The sequence below is a fragment of the Pseudophryne corroboree genome, chromosome 1 (assembly GCF_028390025.1).
Source record: "Pseudophryne corroboree isolate aPseCor3 chromosome 1, aPseCor3.hap2, whole genome shotgun sequence".
In the NCBI taxonomy this organism is placed as follows: domain Eukaryota; kingdom Metazoa; phylum Chordata; class Amphibia; order Anura; family Myobatrachidae; genus Pseudophryne; species Pseudophryne corroboree.
Window position 1 is genome coordinate 116,005,774 of NC_086444.1, and position 26,801 is coordinate 116,032,574.

The 26,801-nt window shown below is 48.8% G+C and overlaps 1 protein-coding gene across 1 annotated transcript in view; it reads left to right on the top strand.

The window, feature by feature from the left end:
* MTREX (Mtr4 exosome RNA helicase) overlaps nucleotides 1–26,801 on the top strand; it is a 176,870-nt gene that overhangs the window by 93,609 nt on the left and 56,460 nt on the right. Inside the window, exons 18-19 of the mRNA XM_063962194.1 lie at nucleotides 7,453–7,521; nucleotides 22,186–22,314. Of these exons, the coding sequence (XP_063818264.1) occupies nucleotides 7,453–7,521; nucleotides 22,186–22,314 (198 nt within the window). The remainder of the gene's footprint in view (nucleotides 1–7,452; nucleotides 7,522–22,185; nucleotides 22,315–26,801) is intronic.

The following is a 26,801-nucleotide window of genomic DNA, read 5'->3' on the forward strand; positions in this document are numbered from 1 at the left end:
AGATTTCCTCTGCAGACCCGATCTCCATCCGGGAGAAATACTGTCGTCATCGAGAAGTTTTACAGAAGTGACAAGTCTTTGAGGAGTGCCTCAATTGGGCATGTTGGCGTCTCGCCTCAACGAGAGACCTTAGGAATATGGTTCCAGGTCAAGGGACACTCAAACTATAGCAGTGGACGCCCTCGTGACACTTTGGGAGTTTTCAGTCGGTCTATGTGTCCCCTCCCCTTTCACTCTGCTGAAGGTGATAAACATAAGGAGAACAGAGGTTCTGGCGATCCTCATTGTTCCGGTTTAACCAAGGAGGGCTTGGTATCCAGTTCTTCAAGATTTATTCATAGAAGAATAAATCTTCCTCTACGGGAGGAAATGTTACAGCACGATCTGGGCGTGTATCAGGACTTAGCGCGGCTGCGTTTGACGGCGTGGCGGTTGAACGCCATATCCTAGTCCGATCGGGTATTCCCAGTAAGCTCATTTCCGCACTTCTTCTTCAGGCTAAAAAAATTAAGTAACGGCGAAGCCTTAACACCGTAGCCTTAACACCGTATTTGGCGTAAATATGTGTCTGTTTCAGGGCAATTTTGGCCTTGTAAATCCCCCCCCCCCCCCCCCCCAAAAAAAAAGAGAAGAGTTGGCCACCTTTCCGGAAGTTCAGGCTTTCGTGAAAGGAGTACTGCACATCCAACCTCCATTTGTGCCCCATTGGCACAGTGGGCTCTTGACGTGGTGGTGCGTTTTTTTTTTTTTTTTTGTGCGTCTCACTGATTGGGACCTTTATTAAAGGTTGGGTTAAAATTTCTGTCTTGGAGAGTGGTCATGCTTTTGCCTTTTGGGCAACCGCAAGGCGGTTGTCGGAAGTAGCGGCTTTGTTTCACAAGAGCCCCTGTTTGATCTTCCAAGTGGATAGAATTGAGAACTCGGTTAGTAGTTCTGCCGAAACGGGTTTTCGGGGTTTATCAAAAACCTGCCTGGTTTGATGCCTGTGGTAACATCAGCATTGGCTGATTCAATGTCTTTCGAGGTAGTCAGGCCTTTGAAGATTTATGTCGCCAATTGGGCTCAGTTTGGGAAAACAGAGGTTCTGTTTGTCCGGTATGCTCTCAGCGTGCTTGGGGCGCCTGCGTCTCTGCAGTCTGTTACACGCTGGATCTGGGATACGATTCGGTGTGCTAGTGCTACTGCTGGATTGCAGTTGCCGGAGTAGGGGGAGACCCAATCTACTAGGAAGATGGGTTCTTCTTGGGCGGATGCCCGAGGTGTCTCGGCGGGTTAACTTTGCCGAGTGGCTACTTGGTCGGGTTTCAAACTCTTCTGCTAAGCTCTACAAGCTTGATACTCTGGATGTTGGGGACCTCATGTTTGCTCAGTCGGTGCTGCAGAGTCGTCCGCACTCTCCCGCCCGTTCTGGAGCTTTGGTATAGACCATATGGTCCTTTTGGAGTCCCCAGCATCCTCTAGGACGTAAGAGAAAATAGGATTTTAGTACCTACCGGTAAATCATTTTCTCCTAGTCCGTAGAGGATGCTGGGCGCCCGTCCCAGTGCGTACTGTGTCTGCAGTTATTGATTTTGGTTGCACTTTGTGGTTTTCATCTCTGTCAGGTTATCGCTGACGTTGTTCATGCCATGGCATGTGGTTTTTTTATTGTTGGTAGGCTGACACACAGGTTGTGTTGCATATTCTCTCAGCATATGGCTGTATGGTTTTCATACCGTGGGCTGGTTTTCTGTAGAAGGCCATGTCTTGCGGTATGTTTGTGGTGTGAGCTGGTATAACACTCACTGTGTTTAAATTATAAATTCTTTCCTAGAAATGTCCGTCTCTCCTGGGCACAGTTTTCTAACACAGGTCTGGAGGAGGGGCATAGAGGGAGGAGCCAGTTCACACCCAGTTTGTCTTTATAGTGTGCCCAAGCTCCTGCGGATCCGTCTATACCCCATGGTCCTTTTGGAGTCCCCAGCATCCTCTACGCACTAGGAGAAAAGGATTTACCGGTAGGTACTAAAATCCTATTTTTACCTCGCATATGACTGGCACACGTATATAGATACTGCGGAGGCAGTATATAATAAATCCCCTGCCAGTATAATATAAATAGCGGGACAGAAGCCTGCCGTCGAGGGGGCGGAGCTTGATCTTCCAGCACTAACCAGTGCCATTTTCTCCACAGCATGCTGCAGAGAAGCTGCTCCCGGACTCTCCCCTGCTGAACAAGTAACGGGGCAAAAACGAGGGGGGCACATTTATTTGGTGCTAATTCTATATATAAAGCGCTGTACAGGCTGGGACTTTGTTTCAGTATCTAGTGGCGCTGGGTGTGTGCTGGCATACTCTCTCTCTGTCAGTGTGTGTCGACATGTCTGAGGCGGAAGGCTCGTCTAGGGAGGAAGCAGAGCAGATGGTGGTGGTGTCTCCGTCGGCACAGCCGACACCTGATTGGTTGGACATGTGGAATGTTTTAAATGCTAATGTGGCTTTATTACATAAGAGATTGGACAAAGCAGAGTCCAAGGACAAAGCAGGGAGTCAATCCATAGCTGTTACTGTGTCACAGGACCCTTCAGGGTCCCATAAACGTCCCTTTTCCCAGATGATAGACACTGATACCGACACATATTCCGACTCCAGTGTCGACTATGATGATGCAAGGTTACACCCAAGAGTGGCCAAGAGTATTCAATATATGATTATTGCAATAAAAGATGTTGCATATCACAGAGGACCCCTCTGTCCCTGACACGAGGGTCTGCATGTTTAAGGAAAAGAAACCTGAGGTAACGTTTCCCCCATCTCATGAGCTGAACGTTTTATTTGAAAAGGCTTGGGAAACTCCAGACAAGAGACTGCAGGTTCCCAAGAGAATTATTATGGCGTATCCCTTCCCCTCAAAGGACAGGGTACGGTAGGAATCCTCGCCCACGTGGACAAGGCCTTGACTCGCTTGTCCAAAAAGGTTGCGCTACCGTCCCCGGACACGGCGGCCCTAAAGGATCCTGCGGATAGCAGGCAGGACACTACCTTAAAATCAATTTATGCGACTACAGGAGCCCTGCTCAGACCTGCAGTAGCGTCGGCATGGGTGGGTAGCGCAATTGCAGCTTGGGCAGATAACTTGTCATCTGACATTGACACCCTAGATAAAGATAGTATTTTGTTGACCTTAGGGCACATCAAGGACGCAGCGTTATATATGAGCGAGGCTGCGAGAGATATTGGGCTCTTGGGTTCAAGAGTCAATGCCATGGCAGTTTCTGCTAGAAGGTACCTGTGGACCAGTCAATGGACAGGTGATGCTGACTCAGAGACATATGGAGGCTTTGCCTTACAAAGGTGAAGTTTGATTTGGGGAGGGCCTCGCGGACCTGGTTTCCACATCTACCGCTGGTAAGTCTTCTTTTTTGCCTTACGTTCCCCCACAGCAGAAGAAAACACCTCAATACCAGATACAGTCCTTTCGGTCTCATAAGTTCAGAAAGGGGCGTGGCTCTTCCTCCTTCGCCAGAGGTAGAGGGAAAAGAACACCAGCTACGGCTAGTTCCCAGGAACAAAAATCCTCCCCGGCCTCTACAAAGTCCACTGCAAGACGCTGGGGATCCGCTGCGGGAGTCCGCACCGGTGGGGGCACGTCTTCGACTCTTCAGCCAAGTCTGGGTTCAGTCGGATTTGGATCCTTGGGTGGTCGAAATTGTATCCCAAGGCTACAAGCTGGAGTTCGAAGATGTGCCTCCACACCGATTTTTCAAATCGGCCTTGCCAGCTTCTACCCCAGAGAGGGAAATAGTTTCAGCTGCCATACAAAAGCTGTGTCAACAGCTAGTGATTATCAGGGTTCCCCTAGTGCAACAGGGGAAAGGGTTTTATTCAACCCTATTTGTGGTCTCGAAGCCGGATGGCTCGGTCAGACCAATTCTGAATCTAAAATCCCTAAACCTATATTTGAAGATGTTCAAATTCAAGATGGAATCTCTCCGGTCAGTGATCTCCAGCCTGGGGGGATTTTATGGTGTCACTAGACATAAAGGATGCATACCTTCATGTCCCCATATATCCTCCTCATCAGGCGTACCTGAGATTCGCTGTACAGGATTGTCATTACCAGTTTCAGACGTTGCCGTTTGGGCTTTCCACGGCCCCGAGAATTTTCACCAAGGTAATGGCGGAAATGATGGTGCTCCTGCGCAAGCAGGGGGTCACAATTATCCCATACTTGGACGATCTCCTGATAAAGGCAAGATCGAGAGATCAGTTACTAAAAAGCGTGTCTCTCTCCCTGAGAGTACTACAACAACATGGCTGGATTCTAAATCTACCAAAGTCGCAGTTGGTTCCGACAACTCGGCTGTCATTTTTGGGCATGATTCTGGACACGGAAAAAAGAGGGTTTTTCTCCCAATAGAAAAAGTCCAGGAACTCCAGAACATGGTCAAGGACCTGCTGAAAGCAAAAAGTGTCAGTTCATCAAAGCACTTGAGTATTGGGAAAGATGGTGCCGGCCTACGAGGCCATTCCGTTCGGCAGGTTCCATGCGAGAACTTTTCAGTGGGACCTTCTGGACAAGTGGTCAGGATCCCATCTACAGATGCATCGGAGGATAAGCCTGTCCCCCAGGGCCAGGGTCTCTCTCCTGTGGTGGCTCCAGAGTGCTCACCTTCTAGAGGGTCGCAGGTCCGGCATTCAAGATTGGGTTCTTGTGACCACTGACACGATCCTCCGAGGATGGGGAGCAGTCACACAAGGAAAAAATTTTCAGGGAATATGGTCAAGCCAGGAGGCTTGTCTACACATCAATGTGCTGGAATTAAGGGCCATATACAACGGCCTGCAACAGGCGGAGAATCTTCTTTGCAACCTACCCGTCCTGATCCAGTCAGACAACGTCACAGTCGTGGCGCATGTAAACCGCCAGGGCGAGACAAGGAGCAGAGCAGCAATGGCAGAAGCCCCCAGGATTCTTCGCTGGGCGGAAAATCATGTAAGCGCTCTGTCAACGGTCTTCATTCCGGGAGTAGACAACTGGGAGGCAGACTTCCTCAGCAGGCACGATCTCCATCCAGGAGAGTGGGGACTTCATCAAGAGGTCTTTGCAGAGGAACAAGTCGTTGGGGACTTCCTCAAATAGACATGATGGCGTCACGCCTCAACAGAAAGCTTCGGAAGTATTGTTCCAGGTTGAGGAACCCTCAGGCAGTGGCGGTGGACGCCCTGGTGACACCGTGGGTGTTTCAGTTGGTCTATGTGTTCCCTCCGCTTCCACTTATCTCAAAAATATTGAGAATAATAAGGCGAACAAGAGTGCAGACAATACTCATTGTCCCAGATTGGCCTGGTATTCAGATATTCAGGAAATGATCACAGAAGATCCGTGGCCTCTTCCTCCCAGGGAGGACCTGTTGCAACAGGGGTTCTGTGTGTTCCAAGACTTACTGCGGTTACGTTTGACGGCATGGCGGTTGAACACCAATTCCTAGCTAGGAAAGGTATTCCGGGGGAAGTCATCCCTACTCTAATCAAAGCTAGAAAGGAGGTAACGGCGAAGCACTATCACCGTATCTGGAGGAAATATGTATCTTGGTGTGAAGCCAAGAATGCTCCTACAGCAGATTTTCAGCTGGGTCGTTTTCTCCATTTTCTACAGACAGGAGTGGATATGGGCCTAAAGTTAGGCTCCATTAAGGTGCAGATTTCGGCCTTATCTATATTCTTTCAGAAGGAATTGGCTTCTCTCCCAGAAGTCCAGACTTTTGTAAAGGGAGTGCTGCACATCCAACCTCCTTTTGTGCCCCCAGTGGCACCGTGGGACCTTAACGTGTTGTTACAGTTCCTTAAATCACACTGGTTTGAACCTCTTCAAACAGTTGAATTAAAAATTCTCACTTGGAAAGTGGTCATGTTGTTGGCCTTGGCATCTGCGAGGCGGGTGTCCGAATTGGCGGCTTTGTCTCACAAGAGCCCCTATCTGATTTTCCATGTGGATCGAGCAGAGTTGAGGACCCGTCCTCAATTTCTGCCTAAAGTGGTTTAGTCGTTTCATATGAACCAACCTATTGTGGTGCCTGTGGCTATGGGTGACGTGGAGGATTCTAAGTCACTTGATGTAGTCAGGGCCTTAAAAATTTATGTAGCCAGGACGGCTCGGGTTAGGAAAACAGAGGCACTGTTTGTCCTGTATGCAGCTAACAAGGTTGGTGCTCCTGCTTCTAAGCAGACTATTGCTCGCTGGATCTGTAACACGATTCAGCAGGCTCATTCTACGGCTGGATTGCCATTACCAAATTCGGTAAAGGCCCATTCCACTAGGAAGGTGGGCTCTTCTTGGGCGGCTGCCCGAGGCGTCTCGGCATTACAGTTTTGCCGAGCAGCTACTTGGTCGGGTTCAAACACTTTTTTGCAAAATTCTACAAGTTTGATACCCTGGCTGATGAGGACCTCATGTTTGCTCAATCGGTGCTGCAGAGTCATCCACACTCTCCCGCCCGGTCTGGAGCTTTGGTATAAACCTCATGGTCCTTACGGAGTCCCCAGCATCCTCTAGGACGTAAGAGAAAATAAGATTTTAAACCTACCGGTAAATCTATTTCTCCTAGTCCGTAGAGGATGCTGGGCGCCCGTCCCAAGTGCGGACTACTTCTGCAAGGCTTGTATATAGTTGTTGCTTACATAAGGGTTATGTTACAGTAGAGATCAGTCTCTGGCTGATGCTGTTTTGTTTATACTGTTAACTGGTTTAGTATATACCATGTTGTACAGTGTGTATGGTGTGGGCTGGTATGTATCTTGCCCTTAGATTAATAAAAATCCTTTCCTCGTACTGTCCGTCTCCTCTGGGCACAGTTCTATAAATGAGGTCTGGAGGAGGGTCATAGAGGGAGGAGCCAGTTCACACCCATCTAAAGTCTTAGAGTGCCCATGTCTCCTGCGGAGCCTGTCTATACTCCATGGTCCTTACAGAGTCCCCAGCATCCCCTACGGACTAGGAGAAAAAGATTTACCGGTAGATTTAAAATCTTATTTATCTTTTAATTGAGGGTCTTTCCCTTTTTCAGCTTCTATTTATATCTGTTGCCTAGAAAATGACCTTTTTATGTTTTGATGTCAGGTTGTCACTGTTGAGTGGAAATTCCCATCTTAACTGTATTTTACATGGCTCTTCTGCGTAATGTTCTTAGATCTCCCTTCTGCCCAGGCAGCTGTTACCCGGGCAGTGTCTCAATAAATGCTGTCACCCTCTGTTCTTCTGCCAGTTGGAATCCAATGAAATAGCTTTTTCCATTAGCCATTTATAAATGTTACAGGTTTTGATGGAAGGGCTCCGTGATGAACTTGGGTTCGTTCTCAGCCATGCGTCACACGTGATCTGATGTTTCTTTTGTGAAAAAGTTTTTGCGAAGAGAACTGTAATACTGCAGCTTTGAGTTTCTGTCTTAAATACTTATTGCTCCTCTTTTATAGGTAAAGAATAAAGAGGATGATTTTGGATGGGGTGTAGTTGTGAACTTCTCCAGAAAATCAAATGTAAAGGTAAGTCCTTTTACTTAATGCTGATACAATTTTCATGTTGGCTTTTATATAAACTCATTAAGCACTTGTATTAATGATGTAACTATGTAAATTGATATGTTTCTTTCATCCAGTGCTGGACACTGGGACCTTTGGTATAGTGGAGCTACAATAGTCCTGGGCACCAAAGTGTTAACTGCTCTCTTTGCTCCCATCCTTTGGTTGGTTCCCATACAGGGTTCCCCGCCAAAAGCTCCTTCACTCACTCCCAGATGCATGCCGGGTGGCCATTTTACTTAATCTGCCTGCCCTATACCTCACTCTTGTGATGCCAGGTTTTATTAGATCCCTTCCTCACCTGTTGGTGCGGGTGATTGGGACTCTTTGTGCCTATTATTGAGTATTGTTTGCATAGTTCCTTTATTCTCTAACTTCACTGTAGCTTTTTGTTTTTCTTACTGTGTTCCAGATTATTGCCTTCTGTAGTCTAAGATAGCATTTTCTTCCAGAATACTTGCTGTTACTGGTTTCACTTTGTCTGTTTAGTGTTGTTCACTCTTACATCGGTACTTCTTTTTAACCCAGTTAGGGGTTTTTCTACACTGTACTTGGAACTTACAGTATTTGTGTTAAACCACGTATTCTTCTGTTTGTGGTCTCTCAGTTTAGAGCTCTTGCCCCACCATTTGGTTTATTTACTGTGTGACTTCCACTTCATTGACGTTATGTCTTCCAAGGGAACCGCCGCTATGGCTTCACAGGAGAGGAGTACTCCTGTGCTGCATGTTTATGCTTGTAAAGAAAATTTGCTTGTGTGACCCATGTACTGCAGAGGTACAGGTTGAGTCTCTCTCTGAAGTTGTGTCCCCACAAGAGTCTGCTTGGACAACCTCCCTGTCGCTTGCCATGCGCGATTTGGCGACTCTATCCAGGGTTTGATTCAGGTCTCCAGCTCCTTACAACACATGCATCAGCTAAATGCAAGGCTCCCCAACAGTATAGTTTTACGCCTCTCCACTCAGGCTAGGATTCCCACATGGACAACTCCTTGGATATGCAAGGGGAACTGTCCCAACCTTTGTATATCGACTCTTTAGCTCAGGATGAGCGTGTTGCCCAAGTGGACATCGACTATTTGCTAATTGCAGTCTCTGATTCAGTGGTCAAAACCATACTTTGCACCAGGAAACCTTCCTCAGCAAGGATCTATTATCGTGTGTGGCGGGCATACTCTGACTGGTGTTCTGCCTGCAGGGATCCTCTGGTCTTTCGACTTTCATGCAGACGGGCTTGGGTCTGGGCCTTTGCCTCGCTTCTCTTAAAGGTATCTGCTCTCTGTCTTATTCCAGCGCAGGGTAGCTTGCTTACCTGCTGTTTAGACTGCCCTCTGGACATCTGTCAAGATGCTTTGGCGTCCAGTGTAGTAATCCTGGTTCTGAACTAGAGGTGGATGGGATTTATTTGAAACCTGTTCCTAGTTAAAAAAAAACTAGACTGTTCCTTCCATCCCATCCTCATTATAAACATCCTCAACCTGTTTATCAAGGTTCCCAGGTTCAGAATGGAATTGTTTTGTTCCATCATGGAGTCCATGGAACTGGGAGATTACATAGCATTCTTGGACATACAGGATGCTTACTTGCATATAACCATCCAGCAGGACCATCAGCAGTTTCTCTGTTTTGCGTTACGAAAGGACCTCTATCTGTTTTGTGCCTTGCCCTTGTGAACACCCAAGGTGCTGTAGAAAGTACAAAGGTCATAGCCATGATGGCAGACGACAATTGTTGCCAAGGGATCCAAATCCTACCATATTCAGACTATAGGCTTGCTGGCTCAGTCTCCGGACACTCTTCAGGGACACCTTAGTTTCACCCTGCACTTGTTAGTCACACAGCTGGCTGATCAGTTGGCGCAAGTCCAGTCTTGCTCCGTCACAGAAAATGCTCCATCTGGGAGCTCTCCTTGATTCCAGGGCTCATCGCGTCTTTTCTCCCCAGGTACAACTTTGAATCTCTTCAGTCCCTCCTGCAGAGTCTTGATCCACTGTTGTATATCTGCACAATTCCATTTCCGTCTGCTGCAACTGGAACCTCTGCAAAGGTAGAACCTTTCTCCACTCCAGCTTAAATCCCAGACAATTGTTCTGTCCCTGGAAGTGCACCACTTTCTTGTGGTATCTTGAGGCCTCACCTCAACCTGGGTCGCCCATTCTTAATCCAGGTTTGGATTCTTCGTACCACAGAGGCCAGTCTCCATGGCTGGGGCACAGTCACCGGAACCCACACTTATCAGGGCAGGTGGTAAGTTCGTGAGATGGCCCTACCGATCAGCATTCTGGAGCTTCGCGTTGTCTACCGAGTGATATGTCAGGCTCAACTCTTCCTTCAGCACAAGACTGTGAAGGTTGAGTCTGACAATGTGACCGCGGTAGCTTACATCATTCATCAGGGAGGTACTAAAAGTCGTGGGGTCACGAAAGAAGTCATCCGCTGGGCCGAACGCTTTCTTTCGACTATATTGGTGAACTACATTCTGAAAGCCAAGAACTGGTAGTCTGACTTTCTCAGCAGGCAGGGTGTTCATTCAGACGAGTGGTCTCTGCTCCCCGAGGTGTTCCAGATGCTAGTCCATCACTGGGGCTGTCCCAATATCTGTCTGATGGCCTCTCATCAAAACAAGAAGTTCCCTCACCAGAGACCTGGGAACCTACTTTGTAGACGCACTGGCAGTTCCACTAGTGTATTGTTTCTCTAGCATCCACAAAGGATATTGGGGGAAGCTAGTACGGTGGGGTATAGACGGTGTCCAAAGGAGCCAGTGCATTTTCTCTAACGTCCTAGAGGATGCTGGGGACTCCGTAAGGACCATGGAGAATAGACGGGCTCCGCAGGAGATAGGGCACTTTAAGAAAGCTTTGGATTCTGGGTGTGCACTGGCTCCTCCCTCTATGTCCCTCCTCCAGACCTCAGTTTTACACTGTGCCCAGAGGATGAAGGGCGCACTGCAGGGAGCTCTCTTGAGTTCTTTGCTACAGAAAGCATTTTTGTTTGGATTTTTACTTTTTTCACAGGGAGCACTGCTGGCAACAGGCTCCCTGCATCGAGGGACTGAGGAGAGAGGGGCAGACCTACTTAACTGATAGGATCTGCTTCCTCGGCTACTGGACACCATTAGCTTCAGAGGGGGTGAACACAGGTTCGTCCTGGGCGTTCACCCCGGAGCCACGCCGCCGTTCTCCTCACAGAGCCAGAAGAACAGAAGCAAGAAGATGTCTCAGGCGGCAGAAGCCTTCAGCTTCACAGAGGTAACGCACAGCACTGCTGCTGTGCCTCATTGCTCCACATCACCTCGCACACTCCGGTCACTGTATGGGTGCAGGGCGCAGGGGGGGGCTCCCTGGGCAGCAATAATAACACCTCTTAGATGGCAAATAGGTATATACATGTACAGCTGGGCACTGTACATGTATATAATTGAGCCCCCCGCCATTTTACACGATTTTGAGCGGGACAGAAGCCCGCCGCCGAGGGGGCGGGGCTTCTCCCTCAGCACTCACCAGTGCCATTTCTCTCTCCACAGAATGCTGAGAGGAAGCTCCCTGGACTCTCCCCTGCTTACACACGGTGAAGGGAGTTTAAAAAGAGGGGGGGGGGGGGGGGCACATAATTGGCAGATAAAGTATAATACAGCTCTGCTGGGGAAAAGCATTCTGTGTTGGTCTCCAGGTTGTTGCGCTGGGGTGTGTGCTGGCATACTCTCTCTCTGTCTCTCCAAAGGGCCTTTCAGGGGATACTGTCTTCAGAAAAAGTTTCCCTGGGTGTGTGCAGTGTGTCGGTACGTGTGTGTCGACATGTTTGATGAGGAAGGCTCGCTTAATGTGGAGGGGGAGTGCTTGAATGTCAGGTCGCCGTCAGCAACGCCGACACCGGACTGGGTGGATATGCTGAATGTTTTGAATGCAAATGTAAATCTCCTGCATAAAAGATTAGACAAGGCTGAAGCTAGGGATCAGTCAGGTAGCCAGTCCGTGCCTGTCCCCGTGGTGCCAGGACCTTCAGGGTCTCAAAAGCGCCCCATATCCCAGGTCGCTGACACAGATACTGACTCTAGTGTCGACTATGAGGATGCAAAATTACAGCCGAAGGTGGCAAAAGGTATTAGGTACATGATTATTGCCATAAAAGAGGTTTTGCATATCACGGAGGAACCCCCTGTCCCTGACACGAGGGTTCACATGTATAAAGGGAAAAAGCCTGAGGTCACGTTTCCGTCCTCATTTGAGCTAAGCGAATTATGCGAAAAGGCTTGGGAATCTTCGGATAGGAGACTCCATGTTCCCAAAAGGATTCTCATGGCGTATCCTTTTCCACAGAAGGATCGGATACGATGGGAATCTGCGCCTAAAGTAGACAAGGCGCTGACACGCTTATCCAAGAAGGTGGCACTGCCTTCTCCGGATACTGCTTCCCTCAAGGATCCTGCTGATCGCAAGCAGGAAATTACCATGAAGCACATTTACACACATTCAGGAACTATAGTTAGGCCGGCCATGGCGTCGGCCTGGGTTTGTAGTGCTGTCGTGGCATGGGCAGACTCCTTATCTACGGAGATGGACACCTTAGATAGGGATACAATTCTAATGACCATGGAGCACATCAGAGATGCTGCCTTGTATATGAGGGATGCTCAGAGAGACATTTGTTTACTAAGCTCTAGAATAAACGCTATGTCTATTTCTGCTAGGCGGCTCTTGTGGACCCGACAGTGGACGGGAGACGCCGACTCAAAGCGGACCTAGTCTCTACTGCTACGGCCGGTAAATTGAATTTTTTACCTTATGTTCCCCCGCAGCATTCTAAGAAGGTACCACATTATCAAATGCAGTCCTTTCGTTCCAATAAAAACAAGAAGGTACGAGGATCGTCCATCGTTGCCAGAGGTAAAGGCAAGGGAAAAAAGCTGCACTCAGCTAGTTCCCAGGAGCAGAAGTCCTCCCCTACTTTCGCAAAGTCCACAGCATGACGCTGGGGCTTTCCGGGGGGGGGGGGGGTCAGATCAAGTGGGGGCACGTCTTCGTCTTTTCAGCCACGTCTGGGTTCAATCACAGGTGGATCCCTGGGCAATAGAGATTGTTTCCCAGGGATACAGACTGGAATTCGAAGACATGCCCCCTCGCCGGTTTTTCAAATCGGCTATGCCGGCTTCCCCGTCAAAGAGGGAGCTAGTGTTAGCGGCAAGTCACAAATTGTACATTCAACAGGTGATAATCAAGGTTCCTCATCTCCAGCAAGGAGAGGGTTATTATTCATCCCTGTTTGTGGTACCGAAACCGGACGGTTCGGTCAGACCCATTCTAAATCTAAAATCCCTGAACCTGTACTTGAAGAGGTTCAAGTTCAAAATGGAATCGCTCAGAATGGTCATCGCCAGCCTGGAGGGAGGGGATTGGATGGTGTCCCTGGACATAAAGGATGCGTACCTTCATGTTCCGATTTTCCCCCCTCACCAGGCGTTTCTGAGATTTGCAGTACCGGATTGTCACTACCAATTTCAGACGTTGCCGTTTGGTCTTTCCACGGCCCCGAGAATTTTCACCAAGGTAATGGCGGAAATGATGGTGCTCCTGCGCAAGCAGGGAGTCACAATTATCCTGTATTTGGACGATCTCCTTATAAAGGCGAGATCTCGGGAGAAGTTGCTGGACAGCGTGTCTCGGTCCGTGAAGACGTTGCAGATGCACGGCTGGATTCTCAATTTACCGAAATCCCAGCTAGTACCTGCAACGCGTCTGACCTTTTTGGGCCTGATTCTAGACACAGACCAAAAAATAGTTTTTTTTCCGGTGGAGAAGGCTCAGGAGCTCATAGCCCTGGTCAGGAACCTTTTAAAGCCAAAAAAGGTTTTGGTGCATCATTGCACAAAGGTTCTGGGGAAGATGGTGGCTTCATACGAGGCCATCCCCTTCGGCAGGTTCCATGCGAGGACTTTCCAATGGGACCTATTGGACAAATGGTCCGGGTCCCATCTACATATGCAGAAACGGATCACCCGGTCTCCCAGGGCCAGGGTATCTCTCCTGTGGTGGCTGCACAGTGCTCACTTCCTAGAGGGTCGCAGGTTCGGCATTCAGGACTGGATCCTGGTGACCACGGACGCGAGCCTCCGAGGTTGGGGGGCTGTCGCACTGGGAAGAAATTTCCAAGGTCTCTGGTCAAGCCTAGAGACTTGTCTCCACATCAATGTCCTGGAGTTAAGGGCCATTTACAACGCCCTACGCCAGGCGGAGGAGTGGCTTCAGAACAAACCGGTTCTGATTCAGTCGGACAATGTCACGGCGGTGGCTCATGTAAACCGCCAAGGCGGCACAAGGAGCAGAGTGGCCATGGCAGAGGCGACCAGGATTCTGCGCTGGGCGGAAGGCCATGTAAGTGCACTATCAGCAGTGTTCATCCCGGGGGTGGACAACTGGGAGGCGGACTTCCTCAGCAGGCACGACCTGCATCCGGGAGAGTGGGGACTTCATCAAGAAGTCTTCACACAGATCGTGGATCGGTGGGGACTGCCTCAAATAGACATGATGGCGTCCCGTCTCAACAAAAAGCTAAAGAGGTATTGCGCCAGGTCAAGAGACCCTCAGGCGGTAGCGGTAGACGCTCTGGTGACACCATGGGTGTTCAGATCGGTCTATGTGTTTCCTCCTCTGCCTCTCATACCCAAGGTGTTGAGATTAATAAGACTAAGAAGGGTCAGAACAATTCTCATTGTTCCAGATTGGCCAAGAAGGACTTGGTATCCGGATCTGCAAGAGTTGCTCACAGAAGATCCGTGACCTCTTCCTCTAAGGCAGGACCTGCTGCAGCAGGGGCCCTGTCTGTACCAAGACTTACCACGGCTGCGTTTGACGGCATGGCGGTTGAACGCCGGATCCTAGCTGGAAAAGGGATTCCGGAGGAGGTCATTCCTACCCTGATCAAGGCTAGGAAGGATGTGACATCGAAACATTATCACCGTATATGGCGGAAATATGTTTCTTGGTGTGAGGCCAGAGCTGCTCCTACGGAGGAGTTCCATTTGGGCCGTCTGCTTCACTTCCTTCAAACGGGAGTGAATTTGGGCCTAAAATTAGGGTCCATAAAGGTCCAAATTTTGGCCTTATCCATTTTCTTTCAAAAAGAATTGGCTTCTCTTCCTGAAGTACAGACTTTTGTGAAGGGAGTGCTGCATATTCAGGCTCCCTTTGTACCTCCGGTGGCGCCTTGGGATCTTAATGTGGTATTAAGTTTCCTCAAGTCACCTTGGTTTGAACCACTCAAAACAGTGGAGTTGAAATACCTCACTTGGAAAGTGGTTATGTTGTTGGCCTTAGCTTCTGCAAGGCGTGTTTCGGAATTAGCGGCTTTATCATATAAAAGCCCATACCTGATTTTTCACGTGGATAGGGCAGAGTTGAGGACTCGTCCTCAATTTCTGCCCAAGGTGGTCTCATCTTTTCATATGAACCAACCTATTGTCGTGCCTGTGGCTACACGGGACTTGGAGGACTCAGAGTCCCTGGATGTGGTCAGGGCTTTGAAGATTTACGTGACCAGAACAGCTAGGATCAGGAAGACTGAAGCTCTGTTTGTTCTGTATGCGACCAACAAGGTTGGCGCTCCTGCTTCAAAGCAGACAATTGCTCGCTGGATCTGTAACTCGATTCAGCAGGCGCATTCTACGGCAGGATTGCCATTGCCTAAATCGGTTAAGGCCCATTCCACTAGGAAGGTGGGCTCTTCTTGGGCGGCTGCCCGAGGGGTCTCAGCACTACAACTGTGCCGAGCTGCTACTTGGTCGGGGTCAAACACCTTTGCAAAGTTCTATAAGTTTGATACCCTGGCTGAGGAGGACCTCCTGTTTGCTCAATCGGTGCTGCAGAGTCATCCGCACTCTCCCGCCCGTTTGGGAGCTTTGGTATAATCCCCATGGTCCTTACGGAGTCCCCAGCATCCTCTAGGACGTTAGAGAAAATAGGATTTTACTTACCGGTAAATCTATTTCTCGTAGTCCGTAGAGGATGCTGGGCGCCCGTCCCAAGTGCGGACTTCTGCAAGACTGTATATAGTTATTGCTTACATAAGGGTTATGTTCTAGTTGGTCGGTCTTGAACCAAGGCTATGTTACTTGTTCATACTGTTAACTGGGTAGTTTATCACAAGTTATACGGTGTGGCTGGTATGAATCTCGCCCTTAGGTTACATAAATCCTTTCCTCGTACTGTTCATATCCTCTGGGCACAGTTTCTCTAACTGAGGTCTGGAGGAGGGACATAGAGGGAGGAGCCAGTGCACACCCAGAATTCAAAGCTTTCTTAAAGTGCCCTATCTCCTGCGGAGCCCGTCTATTCCCCATGGTCCTTACGGAGTCCCCAGCATCCTCTACGGACTACGAGAAATAGATTTACCGGTAAGTAAAATCCTATTTTAAATTTCTTCAACTGGGTGTGCTGTCTCCTCCCCTCTATGCCCCCTCCCACAGGCAGTTTAGAAAAAAGTGCCCTCAGGAGAGGATGCACATCTCTGCAGCTCCAGAGCGTTTTCTTCAGTTTCATTTAAAACTTACATTTTTTTCGGTATGCTGTCTGGGCAACAGCATACCTGCGCCGTGGGAGTTAGGATTGGGGAGGACGGTCACCGCCTTGTGAGGTGCAGAGCTGCTTCCCTGCTGCAGGACCACCATCCTGAGGGGCTGTTTGTTCAGCGGGGCACTGCGCCTTGGCTGCCGCAGCACGCCCTAACGCCTAGAGGTGACATCGGTGGTGAGTACACACTTTGGGACCCCACTAGGTTCTTCCCAGGATCCCCCGTGTGTACACTGGCACAAAACTGCTTTACCAAGCACCTGTGTGAGGTTTTAAGCTTATTTGGAGACTTTGCCAGTATAAATAATATGTACAGCTCTGGCGCCATTGGAGGGGATGGAGCTTCCTCTGAGTGGGACCAGCGGCGTTTTGGCGCCTTCCTCTGCTTACAGCAGCCATCTATAGCACATCTCCCAGACACCAGAGGCAAGTCCAGAAAAACCTGCAAGTACCAGTTCTCAGGAACAGTCCACCAGTTCTGCTTCCACTAAGGCCTCAGCGTGACGGTGCCCACCCACCCCAAGTTGACCTCGTTGTGGGAGACAGACTGTGTCACTTCAGCCGCGTCTGGGAAGTCTCCTGCCAGGATGCCTGGGTCAGGGAGCTTGTTTCTCAAACCTAGAAGCTGGCGTTCGACAGTACTCTCCAGGCCCCCCCCCCAACGATTTTCCAGTACCACTACCGCAACGCGGCAAGGTGTTTTACTCAAACCTGTTTGTGGTGCCGAAGCCGGACGGTTCGGTCAGACCCATTCTAAATCTGAAATCCCTGAATCCTTATTTGAGGGTGTTCAAGTTCAAAATGGAATCCCTGCGAGCAGTGATTGCGGGCCTGGAAGAACAGGAATTTATGGTTTCCTTGGATATCAAGGATGCTTATCTCCATATTCCGATTTGGCCTCCTCATCAGGCGTACCTGTAGTTTGCCCTGCTGGAGGATCACTTCCAGTTCCAGGTCGTGCCCTTCAGCCTGTCAACACCCCCGAGGGTATTCACGAAGGTGATGGCAGAGATGATGTTCCAACTCCGGGTCCAGGGGATCAATGTGGTTCCTTATCTGGACGATCTTCTGATAAAGGCAAGATCCAGGGAGCTTTTGTTGCTCCATATCGACCGCACCATCCGTCTTCTGTCCGACTATGGGTGGATCCTCAACTTACAGAAGTCCCACCTGGAGCCAACTCGGAGGCTTCTGTTCCTGGGGATGTTGCTGGATACTGTGGCCCAGAAGATGTTTCTACCAGAGGACAAGGCGAAAACAGTTCAGGAGATGGTCCGCATGGTGCTCCGACCTACTCGAGTGTCCGTACATCTTTGCATAAGATTGTTGTGAAAGATGGTTGCCTCATACGAGGCAATCAAGTATGGGAGGTTCAAAGCCAGAACGTTTCAGTTGGATCTCCTGAGCAGGTGTTCCGGATCGCATCTTCAGATTCCCTGGATGATTCAGCGGTCACCTCAGGCCAGGATTTCCCTCCTGTGGTGGCTACAGTCCTCCAATCTCCTGGAGGGCAGGAGTTTCGGGATCCAGGATTGGACTCTCCTCACGACGGATGCGAGTCTTAGAGGATGGGGAGCTGTCACCAAAGGGGCCCAGTTCCAGGGCAGGTGGTCAGCCCACGAAAGCCTACTTCCAATCAACATTCTGGAACTTCGGGCGATCTACAATGCTCTACTTCAAGCCTCTCCTCTGCTCAAGGATCACGCGAGGTACAGTCGGACAACGCCATGGCGGTGGCATATATCAATCTACAAGGAGGGACAAAAAGCAGAGCCTGCATGCTAGAGGTGTCGAAGATACTCCTCTGGGTGGAAAGAAATGCAAGAGCCATGTCAGCAATCTTCATTCCGGGTGTGGACAACTGGAAGGTGGACTTCCTGAGTCGTCACGATTTCCACCCGGGGGAGTGGGGACTCTACCATCAGGTGTTTCAGCAAATCATCAACCGCTGGAGTTGCCCACAAATAGACATGATGGCTTCTCGTCTCAACAAGAAACTTCCCTGGTATTGCTCGCGGACCATAGACCCTCAGGTGAGGGCAGTGGACGCACTGGTACCGCCTTGGCCGTACCGGCTGGTCTACCTGTTTCCTCCGATCCCTTTGCTCCCAAGAGTGCTTAAGCGAATCAGGAATCAAGGTGTCCACGCAATTGTAATTGCCTCGGAGGGCGTGGTACACGGATCTTCTGGACATGTCCTTAGAAGACCCTTGTCCTCTACCACTCAGAAGAGATCTTCAGCAAGGAACGTTCGTCTACCCGGGCTTACAGCGACTTTGTTTGACGGCATGGAGGTTAAGCGGAACATCCTAGCTCACAAGGACCTTTTCAAGAAGGTTATTGCAACCATGGTTCAGGCCAGGAAACGTGACGTCAAAACCCTATCATCATATCTGAAGGAGATATGTCTCCTGGTGCAAGGAACGCACGTACCCGCTTGCGGAGTTCCACTTGGGACGTTTCCTGCAGGCTGGTGTGGATAAGGGCTTGCGTCTGGGTTCCATTAAGGTCCAGATTTCAGATCTCTCCATTTTCTTTCAAAAGAAATTGGCAGTGTTGCCAGAAGTTCAGGCCTTCTTGCTAGGGGTACTCCACATACAACCTCCCTTTGTGCTGCCTACAGCACCCTGGGATTTGGAAAAACGGATTCTTTGTTCGTGCTCTATGATGCGCAGACAAAGGGTTGTCCTGCTTCGAAGCAGTTAATTTCTCGTTGGCTTAGACTTACTACCCAGTTTGGGCAGGTGGTGCTGCAGCAGTTCCCGCCCGTTCTGGAGGCTTTGGGACGTCCTCATCGTACTAATTTCCCCCAATATCCCTTATGGATGCTAGAGAAAATAGGATTTTATTGGGCGCCCGCCTCATTGCGTGAACTTTTCTGCAGGTTCTTGTTCTGTAGTTACCTGTTCAGAGCGTAAGCTAGAAGCTATGCTAAAGTCAATGTATACAGCAGTATGGCTGTTGCTTAGACCTGCTTTAGTTGGAGTTTGGGTTAAGAAGGCTGTCGTTGCATGGGCAACACAGCTGAAGTTGGGCCTACAACAGGATCTTCCCTTAGACCAGCTTATACTTCTTGCTGGTCACATCTGTGAATCTGCTGAGTATTTAGGTACGGCTTCTATGGACGTCAGCCAGGTTAGTTCTCGTCTTTCAGCTTCACTAGTTGCGTTCCCGACAGGCGCTTTGGCTGTGTTCTTGACAGGCAGAGACAGAGTTAAAACGAGGAATAGAAGCATTGCCCTACACTGGCGATATGTTATTTGGTCCTGAATTGGACAAATGGATTTCTCAGGCTACGGGGGGAAAGTCTGTTTTCCTGCCATTGCCTGCACCTGTTCCTAAACGGAAATACGCTGGACCAGCGTTCAAATCTTTTAGACATCAGTCCTTTCGAGGCCGTGCGAGAGGTACAACCATACAGAGTAGACGTGGTAGAGGACATGGTTTTCAGGATTTAAATGTGCCTGTCCCTGCTAACGCCCCGTCCATATCCCAAGAGTACTCCAGTGCCCCCTGTGGACTCAAAGAAAAGGATTTATCTGGTTAGTACCAAAATCCTATTTTCCCGGATCAGGCACGTGCATAACAGACCCTGTGCAAGCTCACAGCCCCAAAAATCGGGAGAATGTGATCGGATCGCACCTGTGAATCAACCTGAATAAGGCCCACTGTCCTCATCAGACTCTTCTGACTCTGATAGTTCCCTGCTCACGCTGGAGGTGATCGGGGCTATTCACACTTGTGTCTAGCACCAAGGATATTCGCTGGTCGAATTCCCTGTTTGACTTCCACAAGGTGGCCCGCTTCCAAACAGGCTTTCTTATTTCAGGCCTATATTTTAGCAAAGAAACCAGTCCTGGCCTCTTGAGCGACTCGTCTTGGGATTTCCGTGTAGCAGCTCTGTAAGGCAGCAGTGTGGTCATTGACCAATACTGTCATCAATCATTACAGCTTTGACACCATTGCCTTGGCTGATGTGACATTTGGGCGTTGGGTCCTTAGCGCAGCACAGTAATATTCCCTCCCTTAACAGGACAACTTTAGGACATTCCAATGTATCCGTGTCCCTTATTGGCAAAAAGAAAAAAGGGTGTTTTTTTTTTTTTTTTTTAAGATATATACACGCAACATTATCCCATAAGTGACGGAAACACTGTTCTGTGTGCTTTGTCATTGTTAAAAATAATTGGGACTGAGACTTACAAGAGCTTGCGTTATGGTGTCAAATGTTAACTTGCCCAATGGCAGGATGCCTGAGATGAGGAGCTACAGTGATACAATGAACACTGTCATCTTTTGTATGAACATGGAAAAACATAACAAAGCTTGGCTTGAAATAATTATATGAATTATGTATTTGCAAGCTGTGCGTCGTCACACACCCAGTCCAGTAGGTACAGTGAATCGGAGCATTTTGGCGCATACACAATACGGTTAGAGATTTGGAACTGGAATAAAAATGAGATCATCGTGGAGAGTTTCCATCTAGGGAAGAGAACAGCATGCATTTTATATTACATCCGTATTTTATATAATATCCAAAATGTGAGCATGTTTCCAGAATCCATACGTGTTTCATAGGCTGATCATGGCTACTCTACCTTGTGTGATATGTTGGAAGCTATTTACATTACTTGGAGCGTCATGTGAATTTTCCAGGAAGTCAGACAGGCGTTCAGGCACTGACCGTTTTACTTTGCCTTTCCTGAAAAATATAAATTATATTTATTAAAGGTTTTAAAGGGGTTCTTTACCTTCCGTATGTAGTTTCTGTGAAGGTTCTCAGATGTTTCCTTTTCTGTTAAAGACATCACATTCCTTTAATTGAATAATATGTAAAAATGTGTTGTGCGGTTGACTGACAGTTGGAAGCAACTGCTGGGAGGTGATGATATCCTGCATGATTTAACCAATTTGTACGAACGTCGTTAGTTTTCCAGTGTTTGGGAGCACATGGTTGATTGTCATTTGCTCTCATCCATTACCAGATTTTCTTTCCAAACAGCCAGATCTGCCAGATAATTGTATAGTGTATGCCCAGTTTTTCTCTCGGACAATGAGTATGAATGTGCATTTGTTGAAACGTACACTAAAAATACCACAGCGGAATTGTTGTTGTTGTTGTTATTATAATATTTCTTTATGGGGCACCACAAGTGTTTTGCAGCGCTGTACATACAGCAGACATTAAAACAATACAGGTTATACAGATCTTAACATTACAGTAACGGAAAAACTAAAACAGAGCACGGGTAACAATTAGCAGCACAGTTCTCAGTACACACTACAGCCGAGATGAAAGGAAGCAAAGCAGTAGTCGTCATACCACTGGGGACAGGCAGCCACTGGAATAGGTTTGTGGTGACCTGGTGAATTAGCTGCACCCCTTCAGTCTTAGCGCAGATAATATACCTTTTGTTCGACAGCCACTGGAATAGATAAATAGTAATGAGTGAGGGGAGATGCAGGTATAGACATTCGATACGTAGGCTGTAATTGAAGTGTGAGAGAAGATGGTTGTGGGAACAGGAGGAAAGAGGGCCCTGCTCCAAGGAGCTCACAATCTAGGAATAGAGCAGTTCTCAAATGTGGTCCTCAAGGCACCCCAATGGTTCATGTTTTAGGTATATCCATGGCTCTGCACAGTTGGTTAAATCAAACTGACTGAGGTGCTAATTACGTCACATGTGACCAAGCATGGTCATACTTAAAACCTGGACCATTGGGGTGCCTTGAGGCCGCGTTTGAGAACCTCTTGAATAGAGCATTAGTATGATTGTACAGTTCACATACAAACATGTAATTTCCACCAGGTGTCTTATGCGCTTTAATACTGTGTAAAAAAATCTCTGTACGCGCTCCTTCACGCTTTTGTGCAAGGCATATGAGAGAATGAGCCTTAAACATTTAATGTAACAGCCGGGGGGCCTCTCAGTAGTTAAACGGCTGGATCAGGACACATTTTATATCTCACATTACCAAATGTTCTCAGAAATGACTGCACAAAGCATCACGTTCCAGATGTCTCTTAAGGTTTTGTAATGTCGGTCTTGTTTTTATCTTAGCCGAACACTGGAGATTTGGATCCTATCTATGTGGTGGAAGTGTTGCTGAACTGCTGTAAAGAGAGTCTGAAAAATGCTGCCACAGAAGCTGCAAAGCCTGCGAAGCCAGATGAGAAGGGGGAGATGCAGGTGTGTGCTTTATCTCCATTTCATTATGGTACATCATTGGTTTCTAGGTTTTCTCTAACGTCCTAGAGGATGCTGGGGACTCCGTAAGGACCATGGGGATAGACGGTCTCCGCAGGAGACATGGGCACTTTAAGGAAGACTTCGACTCTGGGTGTGCACTGGCTCCTCCCTCTATGCCCCTCCTCCAGACCTCAGTTTGATACTGTGCCCAGAGGAGATGGGTGCACTGCAGGGAGCTCTCCTGAGTTTCCTGTCAGAAAGTATTTTGTTAGGTTTTTTTATTTTCAGGGAGCACTGCTGGCAACAGACTCCCTGCATCGAGGGACTGAGGGAAAAGAAGCAGCCCTACTCTCTGAGTGCAAGGTCCTGCTTCTTAGGCTACGGGACACCATTAGCTCCAGAGGGATTGGTACGCAGGATCTCACCCTCTCCGCCCGTCCCAGAGCCGCGCCGCCGTCCCCCTCGCAGAGCCGGAAGATAGAAGCCGGGTGAGTATGAGAAGAAAAGAAGACTTCAGAGGCGGCAGAAGACTTCATGATCTTCACTGAGGTAACGCACAGCACTGCAGCTGTGCACCATTGCTCCCATACACCTCACATACTCCGGTCACTGTAAGGGTGCAGGGTCAGGGGGGGCGCCCTGGGCAGCAATATAAACCTCATTTTGGCAAAAAGATAGCATATATACAGCTGGACACTGTATATATGTATGAGCCCCTGCCAATTTTACATTTTAAGCGGGACAGAAGCCTGCCGCCGAGGGGACGGGGCTTCTCCCTCAGCACTCGCCAGCACCATTTTTTCTCCACAGCACCGCTGAGTGGAAGCTCCCCGGACTCTCCCCTTCTTATACCACAGTAGACAAGAGGGTTGAAAAGAGAGGGGGGGGCACATAATTCGGCGCAAATTACATACAGCCGCGCTACTGGGCAGACATTAAGTTACGGTGTTATTCCTGGGTTATATAGCGCTGGGGTGTGTGCTGGCATACTCTCTCTCTGTCTCTCCAAAGGGCCTTGTGGGGGAACTGTCTTCAGAAAGAGCATTCCCTGTGTGTGTGTCGGTACGAGTGTGTCGACATGTCTGAGGAAGAAGGCTATGTAGGAGAGGAACAGGAGTAGATGAATGTGGTGTCTCCGCCGACACCTGGATGGATATGTGGAAGATTAGACAAGGCTGAAGCTTTGGGACAGTCAGGGTCTCAACCCATGCCTGATCCTATGTTGCAAGGACCGTCAGGGTCTCTTAAGCGCCCACTATCCAAGATTGTTGACACAGATACCGACACGGATTCTGACTCCAATTGGCAAAATCCATTCGATATATGATTATGGCAATAAAAGATGTTTTGCACATCACTGAGGAACCCCCTGTCCCTGACAAGAGGGTACATATGTACAAGGGAAAGAAGCCTGAGGTAACCTTTCCCCCCTCACATGAGCTGAACGAGTTATGTGAAAAAGCTTGGGAATCTCCAGATAAAAGACTGCAGATTTCCAAAAGGATTCTTATGGCGTATCCTTTCCCATCAACGGATAGGTTACGATGGGAATCCTCCCCTAGGGTGGACACATCATTAACACGCTTATCCAAGAAGGTAGCCCTCCCGTCCCAGGATACGGCTACCCTCAAAGATTCTGCTGACCGCAAACAGGAGATTACCCTGAAGTCCATTTATATACCCTCGATAGGGATACTATTTTATTGACCCTGGGGCATATAAGAGATGCTGTACTATATATGAGAGATGCTCAAAGAGACATTAGTCTACTAGGTTCTAGAATAAACGCTATGTCGATTTCTGCCAGAAGAGTTCTATGGACACGGCAATGGACAGGTGATGCCGACTCAAAAAGGCATATGGAGGTTTTACCTTACAAGGGTGAGGAATTGTTTGGGGAAGGTCTCTCGGACCTAGTCTCCACAGTTACAGCTGGAAAATCCAATTTTTTACCTTATGTTCCCTCACAGCATAAGAAAGCTCTGCATTATCAAATGCAGTCCTTTCGGTCACAAAGAAACAAGAAAGTGCGAGGTGCATCCTTTCTTGCCAGAGGTAGGGGCAGAGGTAAAAAGCTGCACAACACAGCTAGTTCCCAGGAACAGAAGTCCTCCCCGGCCTCTACAAAATCTACCGCATGACGCTGGGGCTCCACTGGTGGAGTCCGGCCCAGTGGGGGCACGTCTTCGGAATTTCAGCCACATCTGGGTTCACTCCCAGGTGGATCCCTGGGCAATAGAAATTGTTTCTCAGGGTTACAAGCTGGAATTCGAAGAAGTGCCTCCCCGCCGATTTTTCAAATCGACTCTACCAACTTCTCCCCAGGAAAGGGAGATAGTGTTATCTGCAATACAAAAATTGTATCTTCAACAGGTGGTGGTCAAGGTTCCCATCCTCCAACAAGGAAAGGGATATTGCTCGACCATGTTTGTAGTCCCGAAACCGGACGGTTCGGTCAGACCCATATTAAATTTGAAGTCCCTGAACCTATACTTGAAAAGGTTCAAATTCAAGATGGAATCGCTAAAAGCGGTCATTGCAAGTCTGGAAGGGGGGGATTTTATGGTGTCCCTGGACATAAAGGATGCATACCTTCATGTTCCCATTTATCCACCTCATCAGGCGTACCTCAGATTTGCGGTACAGGACTGTCATTACCAATTTCAGACGTTGCCGTTTGGTCTCTCCACGGCCCCAAGAATTTTCACCAAGGTAATGGCGGAAATGATGGTGCTCCTGCGCAAGCAAGGTGTCACAATTATCCCGTACTTGGACGATCTCCTCATAAAAGCGAGATCAAGAGAGCAGTTGTTGAACAGCGTGTCACTTTCACTGAAGGTGTTACAGCAACACGGCTGGATTCTCAATATCCCGAAGTCGCAGTTGGTTCCTACGACTCATCTGTCTTTCTTGGGCATGATTCTTGACACGGACCAGAAGAGAGTTTATCTCCCAATAGAAAAGTCCCAGGAACTCATGACTCTTGTCAGGAACCTTTTGAAACCAAAACAGTTGTCAGTGCATCACTGCACTCGAGTCCTGGGAAAGATGGTGGCATCATACGAGGCCATTCCCTTCGGCAGGTTCCATGCGAGGACTTTCCAATGGGACCTACTGGACAAGTGGTCCGGGTCACATTTACAGATTCATCGGTTGATCACCCTATTCCCCAGGGCCAGGGTATCACTCCTGTGTTGGCTGCAGAGGGCTCACCTTCTCGAGGGCCGCAGGTTCGGCATTCAGGGCTGGATCCTGGTGACCACAGACGCAAGCCTCCGAGGTTGGGGAGCAGTCGCACAGGGAAGAAATTTCCAAGGTCTTTGGTCAAGTCAGGAGACTTGTCTTCGCATCAACATCCTGGATCTAAGGGCCATATACAACGCCCTACGTCAAGCGGAGACCCTACTTCGCGACCAACCGGTTCTGATCCAGTCAGACAACGTCACAGCGGTGGCTCATGTAAACCGCCAAGGCGGCACAAGGAGCAGAGTGGCGATGGCAGAAGCCACCAGAATTCTTCGCTGGACGGAGAATCACGTAAGCGCACTGTCGGCAGTGTTCATTCCGGGAGTGGACAACTGGGAAGCAGACTTCCTCAGCAGACCCGACCTACATCCGGGAGAGTGGGGACTTCATCAGGAAGTCTTCGCACAGATTACAAGTCGGTGGGGACTGCCACAGATAGACATGATGGCGTCCCGCCTCAACAAAAAGCTACAGAGGTATTGCGCAAGGTCAAGAGACCCTCAGGCAGTAGCAGTAGACGCCCTAGTGACACCGTGGGTGTTCCTGTCGGTCGATGTATTTCCTCCTCTTCCTCTCATACCCAAGGTGTTGAGGATAATAAGACGAGGAGTGAGAACAATCCTCATTGTTCCAGATTGGACGCGGAGGACCTGGTATCCGGATTTGCAGGAAATGCTCACAGAAGATCAGTGGCCTCTTCCTCTAAGACAGGACCTGTTGCAGTAGGGGCCCTGTCTGTTCCAAGACTTACCGCGGCTGCGTTTGACGGCATGGCGGTTGAACGCCGGATCCTAGCAGAGAAAGGCATTCCGGTTGATGTCATCCCTACGCTGATAAAGGCTAGGAAGGATGTAACGTCAAAACATTATCACCGTATATGGCGAAAATGTTTCTTGGTGTGAGGCCAGGAATGCTCCTACGGAAGAATTCCATCTGGGCCGTTTCCTTCACTTCCTACAAACTGGAGTGAATTTGGGCCTAAAATTAGGCTCTATTAAGGTCCAGATTTCGGCCTTATCCATTTTCTTTCAAAAAGAATTGGCTTCTCTTCCAGAAGTTCAGACTTTTGTAAAAGGAGTGCTGCATATTCAGCTTCCTTTCGTGCCTCCGGTGGCACCTTGGGACCTTAACGTGGTAAGTTTTCTAAAATCACACTGGTTTGAACCACTTAAATCGGTTGAAATATCTCACGTGGAAGGTGGTCATGTTATTAGCCTTGGCTTCGGCTAGTCGAGTGTCTG